The sequence below is a fragment of the Clupea harengus genome, chromosome 10 (assembly GCF_900700415.2).
Source record: "Clupea harengus chromosome 10, Ch_v2.0.2, whole genome shotgun sequence".
NCBI lineage: Eukaryota > Metazoa > Chordata > Actinopteri > Clupeiformes > Clupeidae > Clupea > Clupea harengus.
The window spans coordinates 1754559-1774145 of NC_045161.1; the positions used below are offsets into that span (position 1 = coordinate 1754559).

Sequence of the window (19587 nt, forward strand, 5' to 3'; positions counted from 1 at the left end):
GGCAAACTGATGCAAAATATTTATTACAATTTACTTCTGTCTTTTCTCCAAGATGCAGTAGTTTCTGTTTGTCTTTGTCTCACACAGATACCCCCCCCCCCCATACACGAAACCTTTATCATCCTCTCAAATCTGCAAATAATGTTATCAAAATAATCTTCCAAAACTCACAATTTTTATTCTTATATTTTTTACAATCCACCCTGAATATCAAGGCTGCAGGAACAAAATAATGCAAACAAAAACTAGTAAATGTGGGAATTTTATACAGCTGTACCAAAATAAAAACCAAAAAACAATGAACCTTAAGTCTGTGATAAGCCGTTTCTGCCCTATCAGCGAGAAATAAAGAGGTACCAAAACAAAATCAAAAAATCTTGTGAACCATAATTTACAACAGCAGCCCCTCATGAAACTAGAGCAAGATGGTGCTACACCTTTAAACAGCAGTAGGGAAACGGGCTTGAGAGTCAGAACATTGAGAACCTTCTGCCTTCTTGTTTTTTCATTGAAGTATGAAGTAAACAAGAAAAGTTAGAATCACTTTCCAAAGCATCGTTCCAATAGTATTCCTCTCAGTCAGCCAGATTATCAGAAAGTCATTAATGCCTAAAAAATAAATGAAATATGAAATGTCATGTTCCACCTGCACTGATTAAACTGGTTATGTTTTTGAAGACGAAGCATTTTCACTGTTACTCTGTGAAGCCCTTACTGGCTACATTCAAACAATGTAAGGATCCGTGTGTTTGCTTGAGAATTGTTCTTTGATCAGAAAAGAGGACCTGCCGTAAACAGAAGATTACCGGAGATCGTTCCCATGGTGCTAAAAGAATTCTACAGAAAACAGACTTCTCTAACAAGGAGGAGAAAGAACATGTTGCGTCTTTTAATCATGAGACGTTAACAAAAGCAAACAATGTTAAAGTAAACAGCACATCATCAGAGGGACACACTTCCACCGAACATAACATGTTCCAGTTAAATCTCAAGCATCAGCCTTCCTCCATCTGAAGCCAGGCGCTGAGGCACCCCCCCCCCCACACAGAGCTGCTTTTCAAAGCACCATCACCCATCTCTCTCAATAGCCACCACCAGTGGGTGCCATGGGGTTCCAGATGTGCGTTCATGATGGACTACCTGCTCTGAAAACCAGCTTAAAGAGGGGGCCCTTCAGGACCAGGATTAAGAGCATACACCCATTTTTTTTCATTCACTAGCTGCCGTGCATCATAAGACAGTGCACTGTGTGTGTAAGTGTGTGTGTGTGTTTGAAGGGGTTGGTAGCTCATCACTGCTGCAGACGGCGAAAGACGTGTGTTCCTTGAGGGACTGGGAGCTTGCGTTGATGGCAACGGCTCACAATGATTGTTTTATCTCAACACTAACGCTACGAATTGCTTTTGCCAAAAAAAGGTGTCAAAGCCATTTTTTTTTATTCATTCTTTTCTTAAAAGAGAACATTCTGATGAAGTTGTTTCATGTTAAATCAGGATTATAGTTGCTGTTATTTGTGAGTTAGTCTTTGTTTTTCCCCAAGCAAAAAGAAAAAGAAAACAGATGTGTGTGGCTTTTAAACATTTTCTTTTTTCATATTTTTTTCCATAAGTTCGTGGACAACGGGACAACAAAAGGAGCAAAGGGAAAGAGGAAAAGGGGAGAGATGAAAAAGAAACCAAAAACTGCCCTCATGAGTGAACGACTCACGGCATGTTCTTTTTCTTTCTATCTGGGATATGATTGATGTCTCTTGTGCATGAGATTGCTATTTGTGTTGTTTTCATCCTCATTTGTGTTGTTTTCATGAGAAATCTCTCTCATTTCTTTAAATAAAACAGTGTGTATGGAAGAGAGCGAGCGAGCGAGACTGCAGTAGCAGGATGGGGGTGTGTTCAGGTGGTCAGTGAAGTGGGAGGAAGGACATGGAAGAGGCCAGAGTCGTGGTGAGGCGTTCCCCTAGTTAGGTGCCCTCGTCGTCAGACGTCTGACAGCTGCTGCTGGTCTCTGACTCGGACCCCTCCTCCTCCAACCCCGGCTCCACGGGGCTCCGCCAGGCCATCGGCATGGCAACACCCCGGGGCCTCACCAGCATTCCGTTGCGCCCCAGTCCATTCTTCTTCAGCTAAACCAACACAAATAAATAAATAAAGTCAAAAACAAGGACGCGACATTGCTCATCTGTGCCAACCACTAGAAAATACTTCTGGAGCTATACTGGGCAGCACAGTAGTAATGCAAGAATGCCAAGGCACCAGGTTTAAAACCCAAGGATGAGATGTACTGTGGGTTATATGCAATATATGAAATAAGATACTCATACTCAACTGTACTGCAGGCTAGTTTATTTAATAGCATCTTTTTAAATGCCTCAAGGTAAAAAAAAGATAAAAGTATACTGGTACCTGTTCAGTTTTAGCCTGAAACTCCTTCAGTTCGTCTTCAGTCAGAGGCAGGAAGTTGTCATCGTTCTCGGGGTGTTCCTGCCAGCCCATGGCCTTGAGCAGCCTGTCAGGGCCAAGCAATCAGAAATGTCAACAACAACATCAGGAGACTGGCATCGCTGAAACCAGCAAACAGTGGCGTTCAGTCAGGCCCGTCTCACCCTTCTGAGAAGGGACATTCAAGAAACGTCTTCACTTTGCATGGAATGTTTTGTAACTCTGTGTGTGTGTGTGTGTGTGTGTGTGTGTGTGTGTGTGTGTGTGTGTGTGTGTGTGTGTGTGTGAGTGTGTGTGTGAGTGTGTGTGTGAGTGTGTGTGTGAGTGTGTGCGTCTGCATTCCTCACCGATGTTCTGCCTCCAGGGAGCTGGACAGATGTTCGGTATCAGAGTCACTGAGTGAGTGAGAGATGCCGTTCTCGTGTCCCTCTCCGTACTCCTTGGCCTCTGGGGTGCTGCCCTCTCCCTGTGGGTCACAGCAACAACAAGCACACGTTAAAGCTCCAGTCCAGTCCAGTCCAGTCCAGTCCAGCCCAGCCCAGCCCAGCCCAGCCCAGCCCAGCCCAGTCCAGTCCAGTCCAGTCCAGTCCAGTCCAGTCCAGGGACACACCACACACCCCTGCATTGTTCTACAGCTTCTAGAAATAACTCAAAGAACCTGGGACCTCCATAACCTCAGGTGTGCTGCCACTTGGCTGCTCTCTGCAGCCTTTTGAAGATGAGACTATCATTCCTGATTGATCAACTGTTCCATCATCCATCCAACAGATCTAAACAATATATCCAACAACAAATACACCTGAACCTGTCAGAGATGATCTTTATCCGATGTGTGTGTATATGCATGTGTGTGTGTTTGTGTGTGTGCGTGTATATATGCACGTGTGTGTGTGTGTGTGTGTGTGTGCACACGTGTGTGTGTGTGCGCACGTGTGTGTGTGTGCACGTGTGTGTGTGTGTGTGTGTGTATGCACGTGTGTGCGCGTGCGTGTGTGTGTGTGTGTGTGTGCACGTGTGTGTGTATATATGCACGTGTGTGTGTGTGTGTGTGCACGTGTGCACGTGTGTGTGTGTGTGTGTGTGTATATATATGCACGTGTGTGTGTGTGTGTGTGTGTGTGTGTGCACGTGTGTGTGCACGTGTGTGTGCACGTGTGTGTGTGTGTGTGTGTGTGTGTGTGTGTGTGTGTGTGTATATATGCACGTGTGTGTGTGTGTGTGTGTGTGTATATATGCACGTGTGTGTGTGTGTGTGTGTGTTTGTGTGTGTGTGTGTCTGACCTCTGTGGGTACTCCAGGGCTGTGGTTGCCGCCCACGTCTCCGTTGCGCTCATCCTTGAGGCCGCGCAGGAACTCGCTCTTCCGGTCGGTGCTGCGGCGCATCAGCTTCAGGCGGGGAGGGGTGATGTCCATGGGAGGGGTCGTGCTGGAGGGGGGCTGGGATGGACACGGAGAGAGAAGACAAAACACAGAGAAAAAAGGGGGGAAAGGGAGAGACAAATTAAACCCACACTAATCTTCTGTATGGTTGTTTTCTCAATGTATAAGTTGTGTATGCTGGCCATAATTCAAAACGTTTGTACATTTTACATTTACATTTACATTTAGTCATTTAGCAGACGCTTTTATCCAAAGCGACTTACATATGTGTGACTTACAATGTATACACATTTTTACATCTACACTGATGGCACACTGCACATCAGGAGCAATTAGGGGTTCAGTGTCTTGCTCAAGGACGCTTCGACAGGGAATCGAACTAGCAACCTTCTGATTACTAACCGACTTCTCTAGCCCCTGCACCACTGTCGCCCTTGTACATGCTTGGGAAGGATTTAGGTCTGGGAAACCCTAGAAAAAAAAGCATCCATATCAGTATGGAGCACACTTTGTGTCACTATGCCAACAAGTCTTCCTTCCATAATCTGGCTGTTGTGGATGGAGGGTGTACTCTGTGAAACTGTACTGAACTCCCTCCACCCTAGCTAAGCCCAGCACACCACCCAACCTTGCTGCACTACAGAAATAGCACCTTCCTTCTTAAACTCATTCCAAATTAATGAGTAAAGATTGTGGTTAGTGTTCATAATTACATTACGCGTTCTACATTAAGCAAGTTATCAGAGGTCATCAATGACTTTGAAGTGGCAGTTACAACATAAGCTAGCTAACAAACTTCATCTTCAGATTCAAATGTAGCCATGTTCCTTTTTAGACCATTTCCTTGATCACGTGGCTAGAATTCTGTATGCTTTGTACCAATAATTCAACAACTTATTCTTTTCCTTTATGCGTTTCTAACACTAAGATCCAAACAGTCATGAGAGGAATGCAGTCCCATCAATCATCAGTGAGCACTCCAAGAGCATATGCTAACTGTTGGTGTGTCCCATGCTGTCCCAATCAATCATCAGTGAGCACTCCAAGTGCATATGCTAATATGCTAACTGTTGATGTGTCCCATGCAGTCCCGTCCTCACCTCCTTTGGGGTGGCATGCTGTGGGGCGCTGACAGGGGCGAGAGGTTTGGTCACAGAGGCGGGGCTTGAGAAGGCGGAGTCCCGGCCGGAGAAATGCAAACCCGTTTTAGCTTCCCTTCCATTGGGCTTCCAGGGGCCCGTCTGCAGGAGCAGAGGCAACACGTTAATAAGCTAAGGGGGCGGCAGTGGTACAGTGGTAAAGAAGTCGTTTAGTAATCAGAAGGTTGCTAGTTCGATTCCCTGTCGAAGCGTCCTTGAGCAAGACACTGAACCCCTAATTGCTCCTGATGTGCAGTGTGCCATCAGTGTAAATGTAAAATGTGTATACATTGTAAGTCGCACATATGTAAGTCGCTTTGGATAAAAGCGTCTGCTAAATGTAAATGTAAATGTAATGGCAACTCAACGGGGAATGACTCAAGAGTTTAGGCCGTGGTTCCAATAATGTGCCTTCAGTGCCGAGTACAAGAGCGAAACTGAAGGGAGGTTCCTTTAATGAGGACACAAAGCTGTGGGGCGCTACAGCTAGCATGTGCTACGGGGAATCCCTGTGTGTCGAGTTCATTTCTACAGCAAGCATGTGCTACAGGGAATCCCTGTGTGTCGAGTTCATTTCTACAGCAAGCATGTGCTACAGGGAATCCCTGTGTGTCGAGTTCATTTCTACAGCAAGCATGTGCTACAGGGAATCCCTGTGTGTCGAGTTCATTTCTACAGCAAGCATGTGCTACAGGGAATCCCTGTGTGTCGAGTTCATTTCTACAGCAAGCATGTGCTACAGGGAATCCCTGTGTGTCGAGTTCATTTCTACAGCAAGCATGTGCTACAGGGAATCCCTGTGTGTCGAGTTCATTTCTACAGCAAGCATGTGCTACAGGGAATCCCTGTGTGTCGAGTTCATTTCTACAGCAAGCATGTGCTACAGGGAATCCCTGTGTGTCGAGTTCATTTCTACAGCAAGCATGTGCTACGGGGAATCCCTGTGTGTCGAGTTCATTTCTACAGCAGGCATGTGCTACAGGGGAATCCCTGTGTGTCGAGTTCATTTCTACATTTGGTCATTTGCACATCCTGCACCATCCTGGGGACACTGGGAAATCAAAGCACTGTATGCACCACAAGACAACGTGTTCAAAACAGAACTAAATACTGCAGCTTACCACTACATTCAATACGCATGAAAAATGTCAGCTATGGCACTGAGAGTGATAAACCTTCCACCTGTTCCTGAGAGGTAACGAACGGTGGTGCCGGAGACTCTGCCACGCCTACCTTGCTGGGAGCTGTGGCAGGCTTGGGCAGCAGGTTCTTGTAGACACTCGGTCCAGAGATGGACACCTTGGTGCCGTTGGTGGGCAGTGGGCCAGCACTGGCGAAACCAGCTGAGAAGGCTGCACTGGGGTCCTCCTTAGACACCTTCTTAATGACCAGCATCTTAGACACCTGCTTGTTGGCACTGGGGGGGTTTTCTGTGGAAACATCCCAATGCCATTTCAATGGGCTGCAACAACATTATCTCTATGCTCCTTAAGGACTGTGATTTAGCACCTAGGATTTAAGTTCAAATTGCATTTCTTCACCACTTCATTGCCTATATCTATTCTATGTTCTATATATACTCTATATATGCTGTGCTGATTTCTGTTAGCCATTTAGGAAAACACTCCACTAAGGTTTGGAACCCTATTCCATACAGTGACCATAGTTGCTTGTAATAACACTATTTAAATCTGAGCAGTATTTAGCTCTTTACCCCAAACTCCGGCAGGGGTCCCCACAGCACGAGCCTGGCTCACTGGCTTTCCAGTCGTCTCCGGGTTTAAGGAGGGCTATGATGGGGAAAAACACACACACACACACACACACACACACAGTAAGTTAGTTGAATGGCCTTGTATTAGTCTGCATACATTCTGTTGAACATACTCTGCTTCAGCCTTGGCAACAATGCAGGAGTCTAGTAGGCGTCTGATGTGTCTGAAATGACAGGAATGCGGGGAGCAAGAGAGATAGCTGGAGCACACACACGTAGTGACTAACGAGCAATCTTCACCTCTAGTAACATCCCCTGCTTTCAACTCCAAACTATGGTGAGCACATGTACAGAGGGGACAAAGGAGGCAAGAACTTTAACAAATCCTCCTTGGCAAGATCATCGGCATGCTTTGGGAAGTCATTCCATTTGATTCAGACAGTTATCAGAACTTCGAGCGACAAACAATTGCCAACTTGTTCGGCAGTTTGTCATCATACGATGTGTGGTATCAATGAAACCATGTGAGGCAGCGAGTTACTAGTTAGTGCTTCTTCATGTTGACTCAACGCCAGCACGTTCCACCTCCACCGTCCTCAGCGGCCGTGAATACTGTGCTGAAACACTTGAGCCCCTATGGTCTTCCAGTCACACACACAGTGAGGCTCTCTGTGCTTTAAATCCAGCTCATGCAGTCAAATGCTTCAATTAACATCTGAAGCCATTTTCTTTGCACATATACCTTAGTTCCTTACCTACATGCAATATTTATCAGTCAGCATCCTCTGAACATACTGGAACCAGCAGACACATTATTTCAGAAAGGTTTTACTAAGTGAAGGACATCCAACGTCTGGCCAGGCCTACTCTTGGTTTCAAAGCAATTTGTTCTTTTCCGTGTAAGTAATAAGTTTCAAAACCCAGCCCGATGTTTGTGAGCATTTATGTGATAGGAGGTTATGGGGGCATATATGCCTGAACATATGTGGATGTGTCTCTTTGTGTTGTCTGTATTTCTAAAAACACACTCACAAAGTCCTCTTCCACGAACTTGAGTTTGTCCTCGTTGCGCTCCTCGTCGGAGTAGCGGTCCTGGTAGGGCCCGCCCTTGCGCGCAGGATGGAAGTTTCCATTGCGCAGTCTGTGGACCCCTCCCGGCCTCTCACGCTCTCCGCCTCCTCCACGCTTGCCATGGCGACCCTGGTGATGGTGCGGCCAGCCAGGCGTCTCCTTCCAGCTCTGCCCGCTCCCCAAACCGCCCCCAGAACCCTTCGCCACACCTGAGTCCACCGAGTCATGCCTCAACAGCGAAGGCTGCTGCCACCCATCCCCTAGGAAACAACAGACAACAAACAGAGCAATCAAACACTCATCTACACATCATTACACAGTGAGGTGGCACTCATCTACACATCATTACACAGTGAGGTAACACTCATCTACACATCATTACACAGTGAGGTAACACTCATCTACACATCATTACACAGTGAGGTGGCATGGCCAACATGAGCTGAAGGGCCTCAAGGGGATGATGATCATCTCGATCTGCAGCATTGACAGAGAACTGAGTTATGTCATCGCAAGTCATCAAGTCATCTCTACTTACTTAAACTCTCCTATCTCATAAGTAGTTGTCCTTATCACACTGGCTGAAAACATCAAAAACTGTAAAGAATAAAAGTGTTCTTGGGCAAAACTTAAACGCAGTCCGTACCAGGGCTTTCATTACAAGTGCATAGGTAGTCCGCATGCATATGTAAGAGTACAACCACATGCTTTCAGAATCGCTTGGGTACATACTCTACAGCGTCAGGTGTTCAACAGGCTAGAGTTAAGAGTTAAGACCAAAAGATACACTGAAACCTTGGCATGTAGGCTAGTGAATGACAATGTGCCCGTGTCAGGCAGGTAAAGACTCCAGAGACTGCTGTTCCTGCTGGAATGTTCCGCTAACCACGTCATGGACAATAACAATCTGACCACATCTTACTATTACTAATAAGTTCAGCTCTTTTGACCATTACATCTAGAAATAGGCTGAAAGACAGCAAACCAGAAAGAAGTCACTTACTTACTAAAAAAATTGCAGCATTCCTCAAAAGAAACACTTAACATTACAGACAGGATTACAAGGTTGACATGAGGTGGCCACTGTCCAGCCAGCATGACTGGGGTTAAGTGTGTGCAAAAGGTTGTGCAAATCCACATGTGCAGGAGCATACATAACAAAGCCTGTACGCAGTGTAACATGTTCAAGGGGGGATATGTGAATGCACATGTGCATACCAGCATCAGCAAAGAGATTGTTCTGGAAGAAATGGTCAGATAAGCTTGTGTACATATCTCAGTGTAATGACTAGGGAGGACTATTAATGAAATGGCTCTCAGAAGAAAATTGTGTGTATGTGCACCTGCAGGAGCACGGAGTGGGTCATTGTTGAAGAAGCCGTCCGAGGAGTTGTGCCTGCGGCGGCTCCCCCCTGGCCGGTGGTCTCCTCGGGGGAGGTGCTCTCCATGCTTCTCAAGGTTGGCTGCAGGGGACTGACACACACACACACACACACACACACACACACACACACACACAGATTAGTGGCCCGCACACATACACACTTACTAATGGATAGATCTGTGAAATAACAATCACTACCACGTGTGTGTGTGTGCACGCGCACACGCACACACACACACTAATGTGCACTCAAACACCAGCACCAACATTCTTTTTTTAATACCAGACTCAGCATCTCATACGCTACAGGACATGATTAGGCTATGCTGGATATGGATAACATATTTTAGCACCTTGATTGCAATTGACTGGAGAGGAAAAAACGTTGGCACCATTCTCATTTATTGACAGGAAAAGGAAGTATTCTAGTTTTGAAAATGCATGCATCATTTAAAGGGCCAATGATTTTCCGCGATAACGGAAAACGGACGGGATTCGCGGAATGAACACTTTGAAACGGAATTGCAACTTTGAAACGGAAATATCATTTTGTGCATACAAATCGCCCAAATTCCCCTGTATTTTGGGCTGCAAGGCTATATTTCTTTCAAATAAACACAACAACGATTGTAACGATGAACAAACATTAAGTAAAGAACAAAACCACTGAGAAAATGTCACGTCTGCGCTGAACTCCAAATGTGAAACGGAAAATGCATTTTTTTGAAACGGAAAATCATTGGCCCTACATTTAACATGTTTGCTCCATCACTGTATGAGGCCCAAGGTGTAATACTAGGCCCTACGCACGCTGTGTGGGAGCGACTCTGGAGGCTCACCTTGGCAGGCTGAGGCGTGGAGAAGTTAAGCCAGGCAGGAACAAAGTCATGCTGCGCCATTTAGGTCCAGTGTCTCCCTTCAGTGGAGCGAGGCATCAAACCTCATGGCCAGGATCTGATCACAACAAACAAACAAACAAGTTAGGAGAACCACCACAGCTCAAAACTTCACATCAGTATGACACTTAACACTGCGATGCTCTTAGTGCCAGTTCAAAACTTTCAATGTAGATAGTATTTTGTAGAACAATTCAGCTGCGGATAAATGTTGTGTGTGTTACACATGCTGTCAATCTACACAATGGCCTTAAAACCACAATCTCGGCGGAGTCAGGTTCACAACAAGTGGGGGGTGGGGCTGGGGGTGTGACCAGCTAACCAGCTTTTCCTCTGTTGCATTTGAACAGGTGCCTGACGGTGTCCATGTATTCTGTAAAGAATAATCCATGTACATGCTAAAGATTGATGCACGGACTATAGTATGGGTTACGAAGATACACAATAAAACAGACTATTCCAAAACAAACTGTCAAATCACAACACAAATGACAGCTGGTCATTATCTAGTGCAGAATCATCATGGGAATCTCTGCATCCCACACCACTACTTTAAGACATTTTAAGTGTAAACTGTGCTGTAGGTGTTGGAAGAACAGCTCCTTACCCCAGAGTCTTAGGCTCTGAACTCCAGTGGCCGTCCTCAGATCTCTGTCTCCGCACCAGGCCCTGTCTCTGCAGCGAGCTGTGCCGGTGTGCTCCTCAAGGCTCCTCCTGGAGGTGAGCGACCTAGCGGCCGAGGACAACGGCAGTCCCTGGCCTCAGGGAGATTCCAGTGTCCAGGGTGGTGTGGTGGATGACAGACGGCTATGTTTGAGGCAGGAGCAGTAAGCGGCACCCTACGCACTGTACTCTGAGTAGAGGGCCGAGGGCCTTGGCCTGGTCAGACCAGCAAGAGAGGGATGAGAGGTGGCGATGGAAGAGTGAATGATATGCAGTGGTAGTTTGGTGATCCTCCAGGTTGGCCTTACATCAAGAGAAAAGGCTGATAAAGAGAGTGCATGCAGGTCTGTGGAGACAGGAGGTTTGGGTGTCTTGGGGTAGTTTATAGAGGCTTCCACAGTCTCAAATGGCCTCAAAATGAGGAACCTCGCCAGTTCAGTGGCTCAGAGTCTGTTGTTGTTCTTTTTTTTCTTTTTCTTTTTCTTCTTCTTAAAGTTCTGGAGGCAGCACGATGTGCCTGCTCTGACACTTGGGGATGCTCCTTGTCACGAGCTCATTGTAATCAACGTACATGCACAAGCATAGAAAACCAGGGGTTGAGGTGGGTGTACCACACAGAGCTGTTTTACAGAGTGGTGGAAGGCCTGAGTTCACCTCATCAAAACAGCCAGGGAGTCACGCGGGGGCAAAACAGGGCAGCCGATGTGTCACATCACAAGAGCAAGGCAGGGGCTGTTTTTATAATTTGACTAACATTGTGTTTGCATTTTTATCATACAGAGAAAATGGATAATTGGGAGTACTGCAACATGAAGGATTCTGACATATCTTCAAGAACACATGACGTTCGTTGCCATGAAAACTTCTTCTGTAAGGCCAATGTTATGCTTGGTTCTCCAAATATGATAGATATCCCTGTTCATTAATTCAATGAACGCTTCATCAAGTAGATAACTCAATGAAGCGCCATACAACTGAAACACGCTCTAGCCACGTAAACACTTGATGGGCCACACATTAATCCCCCTTTGGAAAAAGGAAAAGCAGTTGGAGCTTTGGACAGTCAGTGGCACCACGCAGTTGATATCTTGCTGTAGACAGTGCCGATTGGTAAAACTGTTTGGGATGGTGGGACCCACACATTTAAGAACTCGCTCCTCCGTCTTGCAGATCAACTCTGCAAGAAAAAAAAGGAAAGAAAAAAAATGATGTGTTTATGCATATATCAATCAGTATCCAAACGTGAACAGATTTCTTGATCTACAAAGTAAAACTGCAGTTTATCTTAGACATTGAGAACATTCAACTCATAATGACAATTACTATCATTTTAATTATAGATGTTAGTCAAAGCACTGCTTTCAAATTGATGAAATATTGGGTAAAATTGGGATGGAGACTCATTACGCAGAACGTTCAACTTTGAATAGACTTTTAAGGAAATTCGTCCATAGCCTTTAACGCAGAGTTGGACACAACACTTCAACCACTGACCGGGACCCAAATCAACGCTTGTCAACGTTGTTAATTGCTCCCGACACTTGTGCTGTTTAATTGAAGTTTCAGTTACAACTTCACAAACAATCTATACTAGTTAACACGTTTAGCTTAACGACTGCCTACAGAGCTAATACGGCTGAAATGTTTTTATTAAGAGAGCACGTCTTCAATCATTGTGCATGTGTAAAATGATATTATATTAGATCTAACCGTGATCAAACAGTTAGCCGACTGACTTGCTAATTTAGCCAATGTTTGCAGCAACTTCACTAGCCATCAAGCTAACCCAACCGTAGCTAGCTAGTGCGATCAGATGCTTGCCAAACGCAAACTAAACTCTTCTGTTCGTTACAAGGCACTCCTAACACAGCAATATGCTTACAAAAGCATTACATTCAAGATGACCAGACAGAAGCTTCGCGACAATTATAAATGGAAAGGTGAAGCTTAAATGAAAGCTTGATAGAAGCACAGAAAAAGACCGCTCTAAACAAGCTTACGCTGGTGACGTCCTACCAACAGCCAAGATATTTTGCTAGCAATCTAAACTAGCAGGCTTGTCAAGCAACGTCCTTGCTCGGTCGAAACAAATGTGTGCAACGTAACTTGTATAGCCTTGGTACCAAAGCACTCACCCTCGACCACAATCAAAACAACATATATTAATTACAACTGAACGATATGTGTTTCTAGGCTTGGTTACTGATGCAGCAGATAACTTGAAGTTAGCCAGCCAGCCGCACGACGTAGCCTAGTAGGCTAGGAGAACTAGCAGGCCGCTGTTCGCGAGACATAGCTAGCATTTAGCTAGCTTGCTACCATAGTTTACTAACCCGTTTTCGTGGTGTTAAGTTAAATTGTTAAATTACTATTTAATGAGCGTTTATACACACATATTGGACAAACAAACGAAGAAGATCATAAATCGAACAACTAACTATGTAAACACAGGCATACTTGGCTGGACAGATGGCTTAAGACCCAGCTTGAGCAAAATAAACTGTTGCAAGATGGCTCCCTAGCAGCACCAGAGCCATCCTGGCGGAGAGGGATAAATATCTCGATGCAAACATACCTTCTATGACCAGTTGTCCCTCTTGCAAAAAGCAATAATCCGATATGTGGACGTGCACAAAACACATTTGTGGCCAGATTACAGTAAAACCTTTCGAACTGTCGTGTTTGAAGGATTTTATTTGTTTAGGTTTAGAGATCGCACTCTTTCCGACTTTCCAGTCAATCTGCCCTGTTCCTGTCTACTTCTCCCCAGACGCGCTAATCGATCGCAGAGCGCCATCGACGCGTCATAACATTCCCCTGCATCATGGTTCTCAAGTTAGTTTCATGTTGTTGAATTTCAGTTGAACGAAGACGATGTGCTTTGAATAGAAATATTTGTTTTGGCCACTTATGGATAAGCTGTGAAATGTAAGGATTTCTAACCCCCCTGCACGTGATTACCAAAGAGTCATTTATATTGCGCTTGCGTTTTTATTTGTGTTTGAGATGTGTCTTGTTAATATCTACAGTGTAGCTGGATGTGGAGGCAACACGCAGGCATACAGATTCATCTTTTAACTCGCTTACCAGTGAGCCATCATTCATTACTCAAGTAACAATATAGGCCACAGTCCATGCTGTAAGCTGACATTGTAAACACCAAATTGATTTCTCCTACACATAGTTGATATTATCCTGGAAAAGCTAATTCATTCTGAAAATGCATTTAAAATCATTAATCTGTTTAACTTGTGTGTATTTGGTAAATCCATAAGAGTGGCAGTGCTGTAGAAACAATTCACCTCTGATGTCACATATCCCAGTTTGTTTCCCCCTCAACTTTCCCTTGATCCTCACAGACTTTGAGAATAGTCTACACCACTAAAATAGGGTATAGGGCACAAGTTATTGTCTGATCCTCTCAAGTCAAATCAAAGAGTTATGTGGATGTCAGAATGGCATAAAATGCTCTTATGTATTTGCAAATATTTCAGGAACTGAAATCCACCAGCAATGCCAATCATAAATACTACATGAGTGTTACGGACGCTAACAATCTACAGTTGCAATCAAAATGATTCAACCCCCATTGCACATTAGGTTTATTGGCAAAATATACAATTTCTCAGCTGTTTGCAATAAACAAATGACACAATAATTGTTTAAGTAGTTTAATTAAACTAATATTACAAGGGTTTTATCCAAATTCAACACAAAATTATACTTTTAATGACTTTAATGAATTTACTGCAGTCTCAAAATGATTCAACCCCTTCATGACAAGCATCTTCAGTACTTGTATATCTGTTCAGGTCAAGCAAATGAGCCCTCATAGCAATGCTGAAATGTGATGTCTTCATGACCACAGTTCACAATTGTTGGTTGTTATGACAGAATAGACCTATTTCTCGGAGTAACATTTTAATCTTTTGTTTTTCATTTGTCTTTGGCTGCTGTTTTTTTGCATAACACTTCAGAAACACAGTGAGAACAAACCATGGTTGACGATGCAAACAATCAGTATTCTCCTCGTATCATTCCTTATTAAAATGGCTTTTGTGGCTCAGACCATTTGCTCATGGACGGATTATGAAACCATTGGCCCCTGGGCCTGGACATGTAAATATATGTATGTATGGCCTGGACATGTAAATATATTTCCAGAAATGATACACCCACAAGGCAAAGACAACAGCACCAATAATATCTCAGCACAATATGGGCAAACCTGAAAGAGTAAATATAATGGGAACATTTCAGGAAAAAGGAAAGAGTCATCTCTCTTAAATAAGCTACATATACTCCCATGATAACTTCTGGTGGCTTCAGAGAAGGAACTGAGTGAAAATCTTTGCATCCTTTTTAGACCAAAAAATATATGCCTTTTGTCAGGATTCATTGATAAATGTACAGCTCTGAAAAAGTGGCAATATTTTAAAACCATGATGAGGAAAGTGTTTTTGAAAATGCAAATACATTAATACATTAATGTACATGAGTCATACAAACAAGGTCCATGTGCAAATCATGGTTTTGACTGTCCAAATACCAGTTGCTCTTGTGCCTTTTACTGAAATAAAAAAAATGTGAATTAACATAGCTACCAGTGAGTGGCAAATCCACATAAATACCCTGAATGCCATATTCTCCTCCTTTAAAAAAAAAAAAAAAAAAAAAACTCTCCTGACATTGTCATTGAGTTCCATTTACAGGAACTAGACCATACGTCTCTGAGACACCACTGGGCTTTGTAGCACAGATGGGAATAGAAGTAATGTCCTCAAACCTACAGTCTCTACTAAGTGCCCAGGATGTTCAGCACAGGGGGGCTGACCTCTGTGCCTTTGTGGGTACCGATTGGGTGAGGGTGAAAACTCTTCAGCTCCTACCTCAGGGGTAGACAGGCATCGGCAGACCTGCGCCTCCCTCATGTTTCCGGTTTTATGGACTGGAGGCTTTGGAACAGGTGCCATGTGGTCACCAGACCACAGAAAGCTAGGTGCACACCTGAATTACAATTACATTACCAAAAATGTCAAAATTGGCCTCAATAGGTCGAATGAGTTTGGAGAGAAAGTGTCTGAATTGTATGTACTTAACCACAGGTGGACAAGGGGTGATCACATTTGATGAAATCTTGAGATATTCCCATAGACGTAAAAGAGACAGTGGCTTCCTCTGGTTTTCGTAAAGGAGGATTTGGTATTGTTAGCAAATTCTCTGTCCTCCCCCTCTCGTGATCTGGGTTCCAGGAAGTGATTTCATGCGGCCGCCACTTGATATCAGAATGTTGCAAAAGGTTCCATTGATTTGAATGCGGAAGATGACTGAAGTGCAGCTGGTAGAGTGAATGTGACAGGCTGTAGTGGAGGTGTGCGAATCCAAAGTTGAACAGGGGGGCGTGGCCGGAGCGGAGTTCAGCGCAGACGTGACAAAAAATCTCTTGTTAATTAACTATATTAAAGCCATAAGATGTCCTCCTCAGTGTACTAGAGTTTCGAAAAGATATCCATCAGGAGCCCCAAAGAAAATGTGACCAGATTTCTGTGACAAAACCCGAGGACATTTTCAGTTCAGACACGTAAACACCTCCAAAACAGTGTAATGTTTTTATCTTTGTAAACGAAAAACGGGGACTGTCATCGGAAACGTCTGGTCACCCTACCCAAAGAGTAATATCCCTCCACATCATGCCCCGTACAAATTAGTTTATGTTCATAAGTCAGAACTAATAATGAGTTAAACACAAATTAACTCACATTTCACCTGGTTCTACTTGCTGAGGGCTTTTTTTTGATTTGGCACATCTTTTGGCTACTAACTTACTGACGTCCAGATATTTTGGCCTAAATAAGTAAAGAACCCGTGTAGCCCTTGTAACCCGGTAGCAGAAAACCTAGAAAAAGAAAGATTAACATTTTACAGGGGAACAAACAAACATTTCAATTTCAGTGTAATTTCAATGGCACCATATAAATAAAATGTAATCATATTAAACTGAATACAATCCTGGCCCAGTAGCCTACTATAGGCCTACTCAAAGTCATCAGTGCTCATTTACTATGTATATACAGTTCTAAGTTATGGGTACGTTTTATTTATTTACAATTTACATCCATATCCAGTGGTGATGGGTTGTTTCTTCTTTCACGGGGGTTAATGACAGAGGTGAATCAATCAATCTTTGCATATTAGGCTACGCTATTGTTATTTCGACGAATTCATTTAATATAATTTGCTACAGTTTTAAACTAGGAACGAATCCCTTCATTTATCATGGGAACCGCTTTGCTCATAGAAATCTCTTCTCGTCGGAAGAAAATGACTGTACACGGTTTGGCTGTACTGGTGACCTTTTTCCGTTCGAGAGCTTACCTGCTAGCTACCTACATATTGTGTTATTTTAACGATGAGTACTTCATGAGATAATTGTGGCTAAGTAAGTGAAATGTGTTATGTGTTTCCTCTGATTGACGTTGACCCAATGTATCAAACTCAATACATTTAGGCGCCGTGACTGCCATTGCAACCTGTGCCATTGAGATCTAGCTAGCTCGAAGACTTGCAAAACAACTGGTACCAAGTAATGCTGTATGTCCAAGCCGTTGACATGTTTTGCATGCTGGCTAGGTACTATTCAGCCTAATTTTACGACTTTTGTTATGTTTGACTCTAGGGAAATATGTTGTCTTGTGTGCTGAGAAGATACCTTTTGTCTGGCAACAACAAGGTATTAAGCTATGAGTTATCTTACTTCACTCTTGAACTCTGCATTATGTTTGTTCTTTACATGTAACGTTATATTATGTACGTAGATGAGCCGTGTCCATTCTAGAATCTCTTGTATAATGTATACATCAAGTCGTCACTATTGCAATAAAATTTAACAAATACATGCATTTTATTTTCAGCCTTTTCAGCTGGTGTCCAGACTGTCATTATGCCCAGACAGACCACCATGTATCAGAGGAAAGGTTCAGGGTAGTGGGTCAGTATGCAGAGGACCTGCTGAGCCTCTCGGATCGACCTCCAGGGCTCTCCTTAGGGCTCAGTTATTTCACAGCTCAGCTTGGAACAGAAAGCAACCTGAAGAGCGTCCTCCTCGGGAACTGGATCTGCTGCGATATGATATGAAGAAATTAAAAAAGGCACCCACCCCTGCCTTGTATCTCGGACTGGCCGGTCTCATACCATTTGTGGCTGCACCCCTTGCCATGGGTGTTACAGAGCTCTACATGCCTGAGATAGCATTTGCGCAAGTTGCATATGGAGCCTCTATTGTGTCCTTCTTGGGTGGTGTGCGTTGGGGTTTTGCCATTCCCGAGGGTAGTCCAGCCAAGCCTGATTGGCTGAACCTGGCAAACAGCGTTGTTCCCTCTTTGATAGCATGGGTAGCTTTGCTCTTCAGCAAAGATTATTTTACACAGTCGGCTATGATGGTGATAATTGGGCTAGGAATCTCTCTGCACTATGATCTCGTTCTTCTTCCTACTTACCCTAGCTGGTTTAAATCTCTCAGGGCCCTGCTCACATTTGTCGCCTTCTTTTCTCTGATGTCAACAATAGTAATCAAAGAAGTGTACCCTGAAAAGAAGTTTCTTACGGAGAAGTAATGTACAGTTCTTGGATTTTTTTTAATTGAAAATGGAATAAAGACATTATAATACATTGTATCATAAAGTGGTTTGCTAGAACAGTTCTTGAACCAGTATTTCATTATGTGTCTTAACACCTAATAATAAACCAGTGCAAGGCCAATGGGACGTATGATGCATGTAGCAATGAATGTCAGTCTTTGAATGTAGACAAGATTTTGCTAGAGAATGCTACAGGGAATGTTTCCCACAGCTTCAGTATTGATATAATATTGAGAATGTCTCAATCATTGTGTTGATAGTCTTGTCTAGAAGATGGTGGCTTGAAATAATGACTATTTCTGTATGGCCTCCTTGGCATTCCTAACATATATGAATTATGTTTGTAGTTGTTGGAGTCATTTCTAGACACGTGATATACACTAGTGCTTCTTGAATTGAACTCAACAAGTGTTGAAACTCTACAGCATATACTATTCAATCATGCTAAATATGTTATTTGATATCTACTTGTCATTATTGTAAAAATACAAATTCATCGATGTGCATACTAAAGGAACCCTTTAGTAAATGAGCATTTTACTTAAATATTTAGATGTATGGAATTATCCAGTCGTCCAATGAGGAAATGATAAATTATCAATTTGAACATATAAAACATATAAAATCATGTGGGAAATTGTACTGCCTACCTCTAGACTATGCTACATAGATATTAAGATGTGTCCAGTTGACACTTTACATACTAACATCCATTAAAGGCCATTCAATGCTGTCTGCACAATAAACATTTGCATGAATGAAACCTTCATTAGCCACAATACCAAGCTTAACTTCAGACCTAATGAGTTATCTGAAAGGAAAGATGAACATATTTATGTCCGCTGTATCTCAGTAAGCAGGGTATTTTGAAGTCTCGTGACCCTGTTTGAAAGTTTTCCAGGATCCACCTCTTTCCAGAGTTCTCACCTCCAATGAGATGCTAAGATTCCTAAGATTGCAGAGGACAGTGATGCCCTTAATCTCAAACCCATCATCTGGCCGTTCGTGTATTGGTGTGCCCTGCTTTTGGACATGTAAAAATGGTCATCAACTGCCTAGCCAACTCCACATCAGTAGCTGCAGCACTCTGTACACATGTGGATGTGAGGAAATTGCTTGGCTCAGTGAGTGCACAGAAGGCAGAAGGACCAGATGGGATACCTGATGAGAGGGTGTTAAAGGCCTGTGCCCACCAGGTAGTAGAGAGATGCTTCTAGGTGGTTAAGACCCTCACCTCAAGACTGACATTTATTTCCCCCCCAGAG

General features: G+C 43.6%; 2 protein-coding genes across 4 annotated transcripts; one reads left to right on the forward strand and one right to left on the reverse strand.

Annotated features, from left to right (window-relative positions):
• Positions 1-867: 867 nt before the first annotated feature.
• gpbp1l1 (GC-rich promoter binding protein 1-like 1) lies at positions 868-13481 on the reverse strand. Of its 2 annotated transcripts, XM_031574955.2 has the most exons (12): positions 13261-13481; positions 10630-11862; positions 9966-10080; positions 9086-9215; positions 7704-8002; positions 6672-6747; positions 6191-6387; positions 4919-5059; positions 3720-3875; positions 2786-2904; positions 2403-2505; positions 868-2122 (listed from the first exon to the last, which is right to left on the reverse strand). In XM_031574955.2, the coding sequence occupies exons 3-12, from the start codon at positions 10023-10025 to the stop codon at positions 1961-1963; spliced, it is 1443 nt and encodes a 480-aa protein (XP_031430815.1). In that variant the 5' UTR covers positions 10026-10080; positions 10630-11862; positions 13261-13481; the 3' UTR covers positions 868-1960. The 2 variants fall into 2 exon arrangements, with proteins under 2 accessions (XP_031430815.1, XP_012687765.1); XM_012832311.3 differs by lacking the exon at positions 4919-5059 and having other exon boundaries at positions 13261-13479.
• A 3494-nt stretch (positions 13482-16975) lies between these two features.
• On the forward strand, positions 16976-18365 carry tmem69 (transmembrane protein 69). 2 transcript variants are annotated; one of them, XM_012832312.2, is made up of 3 exons: positions 16976-17124; positions 17362-17415; positions 17597-18365. In XM_012832312.2, the coding sequence occupies exons 2-3, from the start codon at positions 17368-17370 to the stop codon at positions 18296-18298; spliced, it is 750 nt and encodes a 249-aa protein (XP_012687766.2). In that variant the 5' UTR covers positions 16976-17124; positions 17362-17367; the 3' UTR covers positions 18299-18365. The 2 variants fall into 2 exon arrangements, with proteins under 2 accessions (XP_012687766.2, XP_031430639.1); XM_031574779.1 differs by lacking the exon at positions 16976-17124 and adding an exon at positions 17131-17276.
• The last annotated feature ends 1222 nt before the right edge of the window (positions 18366-19587 follow it).